Genomic DNA, 13,042 nt, shown 5'->3' with positions numbered 1-13,042 from the left:
TCCTGCGTTCTGATCACCACTAAGTCTGAGCCCACGCAGGGCCCTGAGGGGCAGGCTCTCAGTGACCCTAGTGGAACCTTCCAGTATGAAATGCAGTTGCCTTCGGGCGCCTAGGGCAGCTATGTCAGATCATCCTAAAGCAGAGCAACATCTTAATGTCTGGTGGGAGCAGCCCGTGGAATCGGGGGTGGGCACATGAAGCCCCACAGCAGAATCTTGCCCTCGGACACCCCTGTGGCCAGGCCAGGGCTAGTGCATGAGAAGCCACCCCACATGGGCCACTGCTCCTTGGCTCTCACCAGCCGCTGCCACCTAGGAGCACAGGCTCAGTGTCGCCAGAGCTTTTATTTCTTGTGAGAAGCTAGAACACTGGGTTTTCTGTGAAGTCTTCCAGTTTTTAACTACTGGCTGCTAATAAACCATCGTGTACTCCGTGTGGCTGCCAGACCGTGACCTTTGCCTTAAAGGCCTGTGTGCAGCAGATGCCCAGAGCTAATGGGAGGGCAGATACCCACCTCCCCACGGAGTCGCACGTCCCAGCCACGCATCCTTGCACCTCTGTCTCCCCAGCTGGGAATCCCTCACTCCTTTGCACTGATCAGCTATCAGCACAAATTCCAAGATGACGATCAGACTCGCGTGAAAGGATCCCTCAAGTAAGTCCTGGCCTGGCCGGCGTGGAAGCACGCTGGCTGTGCATGCGGGTCTTCACGTGGAGCCAGTTGCTGTAAGATACCTGCTCATGTGAATATCTACGTGTGTGTGACGTTTTTGGAGAGCTTCCTATTTTGAGGCTGTGGGGGATTTACCATTACAGTCCCAGCCCTTGAGGAGCTTCGAGTGTCGTGGAAGAACTAGACCATGGGTGTCCCGACTTTCTTCTGTCATGAATCTGCTCCCTGGGGGTCGAGGAGGCTGGAGGGAGGGAAGGGACAGGTACCTGGCCTCTTCTCAAATGACAGCTGCTGCTGAAGTGATGAATGAGGGGGACCCAGGCACAGACCGCATTCTCTCCCTGCAGAGCAGGCTTCTTTGGGACGGTGGTGGAGTACGGAGCCGAGAGGAAGATCTCCAGGCACAGCGTTTTGGGTGCAGCTGTCAGCATTGGAGTTCCACAGGGCGTTTCTCTCAAAGTCAAGTAAGTTGAACTCAGGCCTTTCTGGTCAAGGAATGCCTGTCACCTTCACTCAACCAGGCTTTATCCAAGTTAAGGCTGAAATAGCCTTTGCATTGTAATTTTGTTCTTAAGGACACCGTTGCTTGGCTGGGTGCAGTGGCTCATGCCTGTAATCCCCGCACTTTAGGAGGCCAAGGCGGGCAGATCGCCTGAGGTCAGGAGTTCGAGACCAGCCTGGCCAACATGGCGAAACCCCATCTCTACTAAAAATACAAAAATTAGCCAGACGTGGTGGCACGTGCCTATAATCCCAGCTATTTGGGAGGCTGAGGCAGGAGAATTGCTTGAACACGGAGGCGGAGGTTGCAGTAAGCTGAGATCGAGATCGCACCACTGCACTCCAGCCTGGGGGACAGCAAGACTCCGTCTCAAAAAAAAGAAAAAAGTCGGGCGCAGTGGCTCATGCCTGTAATCCCAGCACTTTGGGAGGCCAAGGCGGGCGGATCACGAGGTCAGGAGATCAAGACCATCCTGGCTAACACGGTGAAACCCCGTCTCTACTAAAAATACAAAAAATTAGCTGGGCGTGGTGGTGGGCACCTGTAGTCCCAGCTACTCGGGAGGCTGAGGCAGGAGAATGGTGTGAACCCAGGAGGCGAAGCTTGCAGTGAGCCGAGATCGCACCACTGCACTCCAGCCTGGGTGGGAGAGCGAGACTCCGTCTCAAAAAAAAAAAAAAAATACGGCCGGGCGCGGTGGCTCAAGCCTGTAATACCAGCACTTTGGGAGGCCAAGACGGGCGGATCACGAGGTCAGGAGATGGAGATCATCCTGGCTAGCACAGTGAAACCCCATCTCTACTAAAAAATACAAAAACCTAGCCGGGCGAGGTGGCAAGCACCTGTAGTCCCAGCTGCTTGGGAGGCTGAGGCAGGAGAATGGCGTAAACCCAGGAGGCAGAGCTTGCAGTGAGCTGAGATCCGGCCACTGCACTCCAGCCTGGGCGACAGAGCGAGACTCCGTCTCAAAAAAAAAAAAAAAGGCCGGGCGCGGTGGCTCAAGCCTGTAATCCCAGCACTTTGGGAGGCCGAGACGGGCGGATCACAAGGTCAGGAGATCGAGACCAGCCTGGCTAAATACGGTGAAACCCCGTCTCTACTAAAAAATACAAAAAACTAGCCGGGTGAGGTGGCGGGCGCCTGTAGTCCCAGCTACGCGGGAGGCTGAGGCAGGAGAATGGCATAGACCCGGGAGGCGGAGCTTGCAGTGAGCTGAGATGCGGCCACTGCACTCCAGCCTGGGCGACAGAGCGAGACTCCGTCTCAAAAAAAAAAAAAAAAAAAAAAAAAAAAAATACAGCTGCTTGTTTTTGCTGAGTAAGCAAATTTCAACGAGTGCATAGTTCCAACTCTGAGTGAGTGAGGTGTGTGTCTGAGCTCCAGCAGCCACCCAGCAGCCTCGCCTGATGTCACAGGATGGCAGCCTAGCAGCCCAGGCCTCCTGGAGTCACTGGCCTGGTAGCTGTCACCCAGGCACAGCATCTCCAGTAGCAGCTGCTGTGTTGATTCATCCCTCTCACCAGGGGTTTTCATTGGCACACACACCCTTGCTCCACCTGAATCTAGTCACTGTCTTCTCCTTAGTTCCTCAAAAGAGTTGTCTGTTTTTGGCCAGGCGTGGTGGCTCACACATGTAATCCCAGCACTTTGGGAGGCCAAGGCGGGCAGATCACAAGGTCAGGAGATTGAGACCATCCTGGCTAACACGGTGAAACCCCATCTCTATTAAAAATACAAAAAATTAGCCGGGCGTGGTGGCGGGCGCCTGTAGTTCCAGCTACTCAGGAGGCTGAGGCGGGAGAATGGCAGTGAATCCAGGAGGCGGAGCTTGCAGTGAGCCGAGATGGCACCACCACACTCCAGCCTGGGCAACAGTGAAACTCCGTCTCAAAAAAAAAGAATTGTCTGTTTTCGCTTGCATCCGTCTTCTTTCTTTGTAAACCCGCTCCAGTCAGGCCTCTCCAGAAAAACCAGCCCTCTCGGTCATCAGTGGCGCACCCTCCCTCCTGTGACAGACCAGAGGGTGATTCTTCTTCAGCTCACTTGGTCTCTGCACCTGCTGCCTCGGTGGCTATTCCCTCCTGCCCTCACGGCCTCTCTGCCTTGACTTACAGGATACCACGCCCTGCTCTGGCTTTCCGTACCAGATGGCTGCTCTCTGTGTCCCAAACTTCTAAATGGAGGCACCACTGCAGGGCACAGCCCTTCTCTCTCCAGACTCACTCCCAAGCAGTCATGTCCAGCCTCGTTTCTTTCATGCCCTGAGGACTGTCACGTTGCAAGCGCCAGCTTGGACCACCCCCTTAATCTCCAGCTCATATATGCGTCCAGCTTTCTTTTGCTAATCTCTACTTGGATACCTAACAGCATCACTAATGTCACGTATCCAAACAGAACTCTGTCCCTCCCTGTGCCCTCAGACTCGTAGGTGCTTCAGAACCTGCTCCGCCTGAAGTCTTTCCCATCCCTCTCTCTTTTTTTATTTTATTTCTATAGAGACAGAGTCTCACTTGGTTGCCCAGGCTGGTTTTGAACTCCTGACTTCAAGCAGTTATCCCGCTTTGGCCTCCCAAAGTGTTAGGATTACAGGTGTGAGCCACAGCGCCCAGCCTTCTTTCCTATCAGTAAATGAGAGCTCCAGCCTTCTACTTGCTCTGTCCAAAAACCTTGGAGTCAGCCTCCATCTCTCTCTCTCACACACTCCAAATCAGACATATCTCAAAATCATCTCATGAACATGTACTCCAAAAGTGTATCCCCAATCTGGCCATTTCTCAACCTCACTGCCGCCAACCTCTTTGTCTTAGTTACACAGCACCCCCCCCCCACTGACCCCCTCTCCCTCCTTGTGTGTCTGCTCTCCGTAGGAGTCCTTTTTAAAATTGAAGGCAGTTCACGTCTGTCTTCTGCCTAAAACCTCAGAGATTCCTTGAATTCCAGGCAGAGGCCAAAGCCCTTCAGAGACTTTGGAGCCTGCAACGCCCTCCGTGATGTAGTATTTCTCTCTCCCCCAACTCCAGCCATCCCGACCCCCTGAGCCTGGCACGCACCAGGCCCCCTCCTGCTTATGAGGTGGCCTTTGCTATTTCTCAGTCTGCAGATAAATATGTGGCCATTTCCTTCACTCCCTGTAGGTATCTGCTCTCTGCTCAAATGTCCCCTAATTCACCTTGTATACATCGTAGCCCTTTCCCTTGCCCCAGGTGATCCCCCCACCATGTTTAGTCTCTGGCGAACCAGTCTCCATCTGAAGGGCCATCTCCTCCACTCCTCATCAGAAATAAGCACTTGGACTTGGTCCATTTTATTCTCATCTGCACTTCTAGAGCTTAAAACCCATCCTAGTACTTGATAGGAACTCAGCGAGTGAATAAAAGTGGATCACAGCTCAGTTTTGGAAACAAAAGCCAAATCACTTACCAAGATCAGAGTTGGCATCAGCCATCTCTCCTCAAGTAATATTCAAAGGCTCAGTACAGTGGCTCATACACTTTGGGAGGCCAAGACGGGAGGATCACTTGAGCCCAGGAGCTCACGGTGGTAGTGAGCTCTGACTGTGCCTCTCAGCCTAGATGACAGAGTGAGACCCCGTCACTTCAAAAAAAAAAAAAACTTTTTGTCTTGAGGTCTACTTTATCTGTTATTATATAGCTCTTTTAGCCTTCTTATGCTTACTATTTATTTTTTTGCCCATTCACATTTAACCTAGCTCTGTTTATATGTGTGTGTGTGTGTGTGTGTGTGTGTGTGTGTGTGTATTTTTTTTTTTTTTTTTTTTTTGAGACAGAGTTTCATTCTTGTTCCCCAGACTGGAGTGCAGTGGCACAATCTCAGCTCACTGCAACCTCCACCTCCCAGGTTCAAGCAATTCTTCTGCCTCAGCCTCCTGAGTAGCTGGGATTACAGGCGTCTGACACCACACCCAACTAATTTTTGTATTTTAAGTAGAGACAGAGTTTCACCATGTTGGCCGGGCTGGTCTCAAACTCCTGACCTCAAGCCATCCGCCTGCCTCGGCCTCCCAAAATGCTAGGATTAGAGGCGTGAGCCACCACACCCGGCCAGGTTTTGAGTGTTCTTTATCAATTCTGGAATTGCTTTTATTCTGGAAGGGTATGGTCAGGTATTGTCAGTGGCTACTCAACAGTTTTTCTTTTTTTGGCTTTTCAGCAGTTTGTGATGTACATAGATATGGCTTTTGTTGTATTTATCATGCTTGGGGTTTCCTAAACTTCTTGCATCTGTAAATTTCCTTTTCATCACTGGGACTCTAATTACCAATGTATTAAACTTAACAGTCTTCCACGGGTTTCTGACATTGTGTCCATGCGTCCTCAATCCTTTTCCTCTTTGTTCTTCGTACTGGATAATTTCTTTCTTTCGTTTTTTTTTTTTTTTTTTTTTGAGACAGAGTCTCGCTCTGTCACCCAGGCTGGAGTGCAGTGGTACAATCTCAGCTCACTGCAACCTCTGCCTCCTGGGTTGAAGAGATTCTCCTGCCTCACTCAGCCTCCCGAGTAGCTGGGACTACAAACAGGCACCGCCACACCCAGCTAATGTTTGTATTTTTGGTAGAGATGGAGTTTCACCATGTTGGCCAGGCTGGTCTAAAACTCCTGACCTCAGGTGATTCGCCCAACTCGGCCTCCCAAAGTGCTGGGATTACAGGCGTGAGTCACCATGCCTGGCCAATTTTTTTTATATGTGGTCCAGAGTTTACACATTGGTCCAATAGGAGCTACTCGGCCACCACTAGAAGCAGAACCTCCTTAACTGACTAACTTTTGAAGTCTTCACCAACTTCTTTGGAAACCTCAGTTAAGGACTGAGATGTGACTCTCCAGTGCCATCTGGAGGAGCCCATTCCTGTCCTCTCCAGCCTATGACCGAATGCACCTATAGGGGACGTTGACCCTGTGAAGTGTTCCTGTTGTTGCTTTGACTGGAGGTCAGCAGATACTGGGATCTTTCTTCTGTCACAGTGTCAGATCCATCAGCCAGACTTTGGAACAGGAGGCCAGCAGAAGGCGGTGGACTGTGAAAGGAGCAGACTGCAGCCTCCTTTAACTCGCAACTGGACGCAGCACAAGTTCTCCTGTGGCTGACACCCCATTGCCCTTCCCTGGAAAACCTGATTCATCTTGGGTGTTTTGTTTTTTGTATTTTTCCGCAGGCTCAACAGGGCCAGTCAGACATACTTCTTCCCTATTCACTTGACGGACCAGCTGCTGCCCAGCGCCGTGTTCTATGCCACCGTGGGGCCTCTAGTGGTCTACTTTGCCATGCACCGTCTGATCATCAAACCATACCTCAGGGCTCAGAAAGAGAAGTGAGTTGACACATCATGGGCATGTCACTAGCCAGCCCTGTGCCTCAGTTTCCTCACCCTTAAAATGGAGGGGATAACAGAGCCTACTGCATCGAGTGATGAGGAAAACCTGAGTTAATTAATGCATGTAAAGCGCTTAGGCTGATGTCTGGGCCATGATTGGTAAATGTTAACTATTTCTCATCATTGTCAGTAGTTGGACTGCTGTTATGTCTTCATTTGTAATTCCTGCTCTTAGAAAGGACTGGAGTTTATAGAAGTGTTGGGCCTCGGCCGGGCACGGTGGCTCACGCCTGTAATCCGAGCACTTTGGGAGGCTGAGGCAGGTAGATTACCCGAGGTGAGGCATTCAGGACCAGTCTGGCCAACATGGCGAAACCCTGTCTCTATTAAAAAATAGAAAACTTAGCTGGGCATGGTGGCATGCATGCGCCTGTACTCCCAGCTACCCAGGAGGCTGAGACAGGAGAATTGCTTGAACCCGGGAGGCAGAGGTTGCAGTGAGCCGAGACGGTGCCATGGCACTCCGGCCTGGGCGACAGAGCAAGACTCAGTCTCAAAAAAAAAGGCCGGGCGCGGTGGCTCACGCCTGTAATCCCAGCACTTTTGGGAGGCCGAGGCGGGCAGATCTCGAGGTCAAGAGATCGAGACCATCCTGGATAACACAGTGAAACCCCGTCTCTATTAAAAATACAAAAAAATAAAATTAGCCAGGTGTGGTGGCAGGCGCCTGTAGTCCCAGCTACTCAGGAGGCTGAGGCAGGAGAATGGCGTGAACCTGGGAGGTGGAACTTGCAGTGAGCCAAGATCGCGCCCATCGCACTCCAGCCTGGGCGACAGAGCGAGACTACGTCTCAAAAAAAAAAAGTGTTGAGTCTCTAAACCATAGCCTCAAGAAATAAACATTTTTCCTTTCCCGGCCCTGAGTTTAAGAGGAATGCGTTCTGGATTCTTAGGTAAGGGGCCTGCATTAACTATAGTCTTGAAAGTCATGGAAACGCAATTTATTTTGCAGTTTCTTAGATAATCCATTGGGGCATGCCATGAACCCTAAATTATTAGTGCAAGCATCTCTACACAAAACTGAGAGCTGGTATAGATTTGTTACTTTGTAATATCTCATTTAGTAAATAAAGCATTGCACCTAGAGAATCTCTGATAAAGGAATGAATCTCCTCTTCTGGGCCCCTCTGGCCTTTGGATTCAGAATCCTAGTTCGCTAGGAGGCTTGAAGCTTGGAACAGTCTTCTGGGAGGACAGGCATATACTGACCCCAAGGCCCATACTTTGTTACAGGAAAGCGGATCTCTGTGTCCAAAGTGGTATTAGTTGTTCCTACCAAAAGTCTTATTTAGTAACTCATGCCTGTAATCCTAGCACTTTTGGAGGCCAAGACAGTAGGATCACTTGAGCCCAGGAGTTCGCGACCAGCCTGGGCAATATAGTGAGACCCCCATCTCTATTTTAAAATTAAAATTAAGGGCCGGGCGTGGTGGCTCAAGCCTGTAATCCCAGCACTTTGGGAGGCCGAGACGGGTGGATCACGAGGTCAGGAGATTGAGACCATCCTGGCTAACCTGGTGAAACCTCGTCTCTACTAAAAAATACAAAAAACTAGCCGGGCGAGGTGGCGGGCGCCTGTAGTCCCAGCTGCTCGGGAGGCTGAGGCAGGAGAATGGCGTGAACCCGGGAGACGGAGCTTGCAGTGAGCTGAGATCCGGCCACTGCACTCCAGCCCGGGGGACAGAGCGAGACTCTGTCTCAAAAAAAAAAAAAAAAAAAAAAAAAAGAAAAATAATAATCCCACAAGGTTGGTGGGATCTCCTGAAATTCTCGTGTGGTGGGGTCTTCTTTCCAAAGAGACTGACAGTGGGTGCCCGTCAGCTCGGTGAGGAGGTGGGGCGGAGCCATCTAAGGGTAAAATGAACGCTGCCAGCCTGTGACCAACAGACTTGCCTGAGACTGTCGTGGGAATATTTTTTAAAGTTCTAGAACTGGAACTCCAGTAAGATGACAGACTGTTTGCTGGGCTCAGGTCCAGCACGGGAGGCGCTGTGTTGGCTGGAAGCTGGGCAGCGCCACGCTAACATGGGGCTTGTGTTCCTCTCGCGTAAGGGAATTGGAGAAGCAGAGGGAAAGCGCCGCCACCGACGTGCTGCAGAAGAAGCAAGAGGCGGAGTCCGCTGTGAGTGCCGCTCCACCGTTCCCAAGCGAGGGCTGTAGGGGACACACTCCACACCCCACATGTTGGTCTCAGGCCTTCGATGTCAGACTTCTCTTCTCCAGCAACTTGGCTCTCCATGTAGTCTTTACTGTGGGATGCGCTACTGGGCTCTGCGGGTCCTGCCCTAAAGATAGTTACCCTCCAAAGGCATAACAAGGGCTTTTTTAAAGTGGTGAGTGTTGGCCTCTTTTCCTTCTCTCTGAGTGCTCTGCCTTTTACGGAGCAGGAGGGAGCAGGCTTCCTGGGTAAGTGGCGAGCACACTCCCAGGTGGCCGTGGGCCGTGTGTGTGTCCTGGCGAGCACATGCCTGTCTGAGTGGGCAGCACAGCTATGCCCAGTAGAATGGCGCCACAGGAGGACACAGGTCCTTTCTCAGGAGGAGCTGGGATTCCAGCTTCTCCTGTGAAATCTCTTTTATTTTTAAAGCTGACAACGCATGCAATGTTTTTTTATTGAGTCAAGAAATCCCACCCACACATTTATGATCCCCAGGAAGGGAGCTCCCACCGGCGGCCACAGGAGGGTCATGCCGTTTCTGGTGCTTCTCACCTTCTGACCCAGAGCTGCCTGCCCTAGGTCTAGGAGTTTCAGAGAGAGCCACTTGGGTAGCAGAGCTGTCAGGGCGCCCACTCCCTTGCTTTCCAGGCCCTGAGCGGGCATGTTGGCATGGACAAGACTGCCTGCCTATGGCCCTCTGACCAGAGGTGGAGCAGGCCTGGTGGGGCCCTGACTGTGTCATCCTTGTTCTCTGCCAGGTCCGGCTGATGCAGGAATCTGTCCGAAGGATAATTGAGGCAGAAGAGTCCAGAATGGGTGAGAATATGTGTCCTCTCTTGGGCCAGGGTGGGCGCTGGGGGTCTCCAAGCGGCACAGGGAGGTGCCTGGAGAAGGCCTTCCTCTACTCGGAGTCTGTCCTTAGGCCTCATCATCGTCAATGCCTGGTACGGGAAGTTTGTCAATGACAAGAGCAGGAAGAGTGAGAAGGTGAAGGTGATTGACGTGACTGTGCCCCTGCAGTGCCTGGTGAAGGACTCGAAGCTCATCCTCACGGAGGCCTCCAAGGTACAGCAGCACCAGCCACCACATGCCATGTGCTCACAGATCTGAACGGGCTGGGCGCAGTGACTCACGTCTGTAGTCCTAGCACTTTGGGAGGCCAGGGTGGGCGGATTGCTTGAGCCCGGGAGTTTGAGATCAGCCTAGACAACATGGCAAAACCCTATCTCTACAAAAAAGAGAAAAAATTAGCTGAGCATGGTGACATGTGCCTGTTGTCCCAGCTGTTCGGGAGGCTAAAGCGGGAGGATTGGTTGAACCCAGGAGGTTGAGGCTAGAGTGAGCTGTGATTGTGCCACTGCACTCCAGCCTGGGTGACAGAGCAAGACCCTGTCTCAAAAAAACAAACAGTGGTTTGAAGAATAGCTTCAGTCTGACAAGGACAGCCTGGCCCCTTGAAGTGGGATCTTTGCCATCATCGGCATCTACTGCGTGGGATGCCGCCCAGCTCCTGAGCAGTACCCACTTTGGAGCTATTTGCTTCATTCAGTCATTTCTTTCACCACTCACTCAATAAGGATTTACTGAGCCCCGCCTGTGGGCCAGCCACACCAGCAAACAGAACACGTGCCTGCCTTCATGGCATTTGATTGTTTATTTTTGCCTCATTGCAGAAAGAGCATGAGGTCACTTGTAACATGTGTGAGTCTCACCTCTGGGGCCTGGTGCGTGGACCATCCAGAAGGATGAAAATGCAGGTTAGCTCAGGCCAGAGAGCTCCTGGCACCCTAGAAATCATCTAGTGGCCCTGTCTTAGTGTGACGATGGGGCCTTTATTAAGAAGCAAGTCTTGGCAACTTTTTTAAATTCTTGTTTCTTTTTCTTCAAGCCCCAAAGTTTGCACCTCCCCGGGGAATGTCAGAGCCTGTGCACACTGCCCCTCCGGTGGTAGTGAGGAGGAGTGCTGGTCTTAGACCGTCTGGAGTACTGAGAGTAGCAATTTGTTTGTTACAGGCTGGGCTGCCTGGCTTTTATGACCCGTGTGTGGGGGAAGAGAAGAACCTGAAAGTGCTCTATCAGTTCCGGGGCGTCCTGCATCAGGTGATGGTGCTGGACAGTGAGGCCCTCCGGATACCAAAGCAGTGTGAGTAGCCGTCCCTTCGCAGTCACCAGCTAATGGAGGCGGGGACCTCAAAGCGGTTGCTCAGTGTGTGGGCTGCTGGCCACCTTCCCTCAGCTGCCTGCCTGGGAACAGAGACGCCAACTAGCCCTTGACCCATGATTCACTCAGCGCCTGTGATTTGTGCCTTAAAAAGGGGGCTGGGGCCCTTTCACAGGTGGAATTAGTGAGCTCGTTGGAAACTGGCTTGAGTGAGGGGGATGAAAGCAGACCTCCACGTTCCAGAAGCGGTGGATTTTTGGCAGCGGGTGCTCTGCCTCACCTGGGCCCAGCCAGCTGCTGGTCCAGGTGACTGCTGGCCCCATCAGCAGAAAGGAGCATGGGAACAGCCACCTTCTGATCACCTGTGTCTGTCTTTTCCTTTACAGCCCACAGGATCGATACAGATGGATAAACTGCCAAGAACCAGATTTTTAAAAGGCTGCAAAAAATATTTTCCTGGGAGTCTACAAATTTGGAAACAGGGAAAAAACCCAGACATCAGATGTTTTTATTTTATATTATTATTATAGGAGGTGGTACCATATCAATTATGTGAAGGGACATGCAGACACCCCAGCTTTTGAGGGTGCTGGGGGTAGGACTGAGGCAGCCCCACTGGGAACCAGACTGCAGCGTGGCCCGTGGCTGTTTTACCAAGGACCGGTTCCTGGAGGGAAGGGCCCTGGCCCTGACTCTGCCGGGTCCCCTGAGTATGCGTGTGGCCCGCAGCGCGCCGCCCCGTAGTTCTTGGTTGGGTCTGGAGGTGTTTGTGGAACACCCTGCCCTCCACCACAGGAGCGTGAGCTGCTTCTCCTGAAATCCTGAACATGGGAAACAACGTGGAAAGCAGGCAGGCCTCCAGGTCAGGGAGCGTCTGCTGCGCTGACTTCCCATGACCACCTCCTCCTGCTGAAATATTACTGCTTGAATCTGGAGCAGATTGCGGGTTTATAAAACTGCTTTTTATCTGAGAACAAACAGGTTTGGAAATTAGTCTTTTTTCCCCACTCCCAGAGCTGCTCAAATCATTCCACCAGCCCCCTTGGCTTGGGACAGGGTAGTGTAACTCCCGATCCCAGGGCCTGGCCCTGACACAGGTGGCTTCCCGTATCCCTGTGGGAAAATGCCCTGCCACCAGCGGGCTTGAGCTGGCCTGTGTCCCTCCACCGCCTGCACCACCCACCTCCAGAGTGCAGTGCTGGGCAAGGGCAGTTCAAGAGGACGGACCAGGCGCTCAGCAAGACATCAGACGCACCCAACTCGGCGGTGTGTACCCCAGGCCTGGCCTGTGGCACCCAGCAGGTGGCACTGCAGCTCCCCGCTCCTGCAGGTCCAGCCTCCTCACAGGGACACCAGGGCCTGTGCTCCGGAGCCTTCCTTCAGACCCTTCCTCCACGTGCCCACTTGGGATGCAGAATGCGGCAGAGCCGGAACCCCTTCCAGCCTGGGCTTTGGCTGCAGTAAAGTTACCTGAGGCCTGTCTCGTGGGTCCTGGAAGTGGCAGCCATCAGTCGCTTTTGCTGACCCCTTGGAGCAAGCGCTGCCCAGGCAGTGGCCGAGACAGCTGGCGCTGGGGGCCCCAAGCTGCGCCGGCCTCCAGCCCACCCACAGCTGTTGCTAAAGTCAGGCCTCCCTCCCCAGCACTGGTATCTGAGTAACGGCTAAGAACCTCCTTCTTCTGGTTTTGAAAAGCAGTTCAGGTTGTCCAATTCTGTAATATTCATCTCCATTTTTTAAAAAGGTTTCTCTGACGGCCCCACGGCCCGAGCCGCGGTGAGCATCGTGTTGCATGAGCCTGGGCCCCGGGCTTCCCATGCGCCTCTGCCACAGGCGCTTCTGGGCACCTTCCTCTGCGTTTCATTTGCAGTCGACTGTACAGAAGGCACTCACCACAATAAACCTTTCCTGAAAGCAGAGGCTGGCGCTCTTTGTTTATCGTGTTCATTTTCAGGAGGGACGGAACCCCTTCCCCAGAGGTCTCCTCCCCATCCTTCACTCCTCACTCAACCACAGGGCTTCACGTGAAGCTGGGGTTCCATTTTCCACATTAAACATTGCCTGAGAAATAGACCCCGAGTTAGGAAATCAGGCCAGAACTTTTGTTTTCTTTAATTCACTAAAGCTATAAATTAGACGAAATAGGCAAGTTTTTTTT

The 13,042-nt window shown here is 52.3% G+C and overlaps 2 protein-coding genes across 5 annotated transcripts in view; both read left to right on the top strand.

Annotated features, from left to right (window-relative positions):
• Positions 1–12,801, top strand: part of DNAJC11 (DnaJ heat shock protein family (Hsp40) member C11) — a 708,487-nt gene extending 695,686 nt beyond the window's left edge. For all 4 annotated transcript variants that reach the window (XM_050787294.1, XM_050787292.1, XM_050787305.1 and 1 more), the window contains 8 exons: positions 571–656; positions 1,022–1,138; positions 6,350–6,505; positions 8,621–8,690; positions 9,485–9,542; positions 9,649–9,791; positions 10,740–10,869; positions 11,274–12,801. In XM_050787294.1, the coding sequence (XP_050643251.1) occupies positions 571–656; positions 1,022–1,138; positions 6,350–6,505; positions 8,621–8,690; positions 9,485–9,542; positions 9,649–9,791; positions 10,740–10,869; positions 11,274–11,299 (786 nt within the window). In that variant the 3' untranslated portion in view covers positions 11,300–12,801. The remainder of the gene's footprint in view (positions 1–570; positions 657–1,021; positions 1,139–6,349; positions 6,506–8,620; positions 8,691–9,484; positions 9,543–9,648; positions 9,792–10,739; positions 10,870–11,273) is intronic.
• PLEKHG5 (pleckstrin homology and RhoGEF domain containing G5) overlaps positions 1–13,042 on the top strand; it is a 614,078-nt gene that overhangs the window by 434,090 nt on the left and 166,946 nt on the right. The window lies entirely within an intron of this gene.

The sequence above is a fragment of the Macaca thibetana genome, chromosome 1 (assembly GCF_024542745.1).
Source record: "Macaca thibetana thibetana isolate TM-01 chromosome 1, ASM2454274v1, whole genome shotgun sequence".
Taxonomy (NCBI): domain Eukaryota; kingdom Metazoa; phylum Chordata; class Mammalia; order Primates; family Cercopithecidae; genus Macaca; species Macaca thibetana.
Note: the sequence above shows the minus strand (reverse complement) of the source record. Positions and strands in the feature narration are given on the sequence as shown.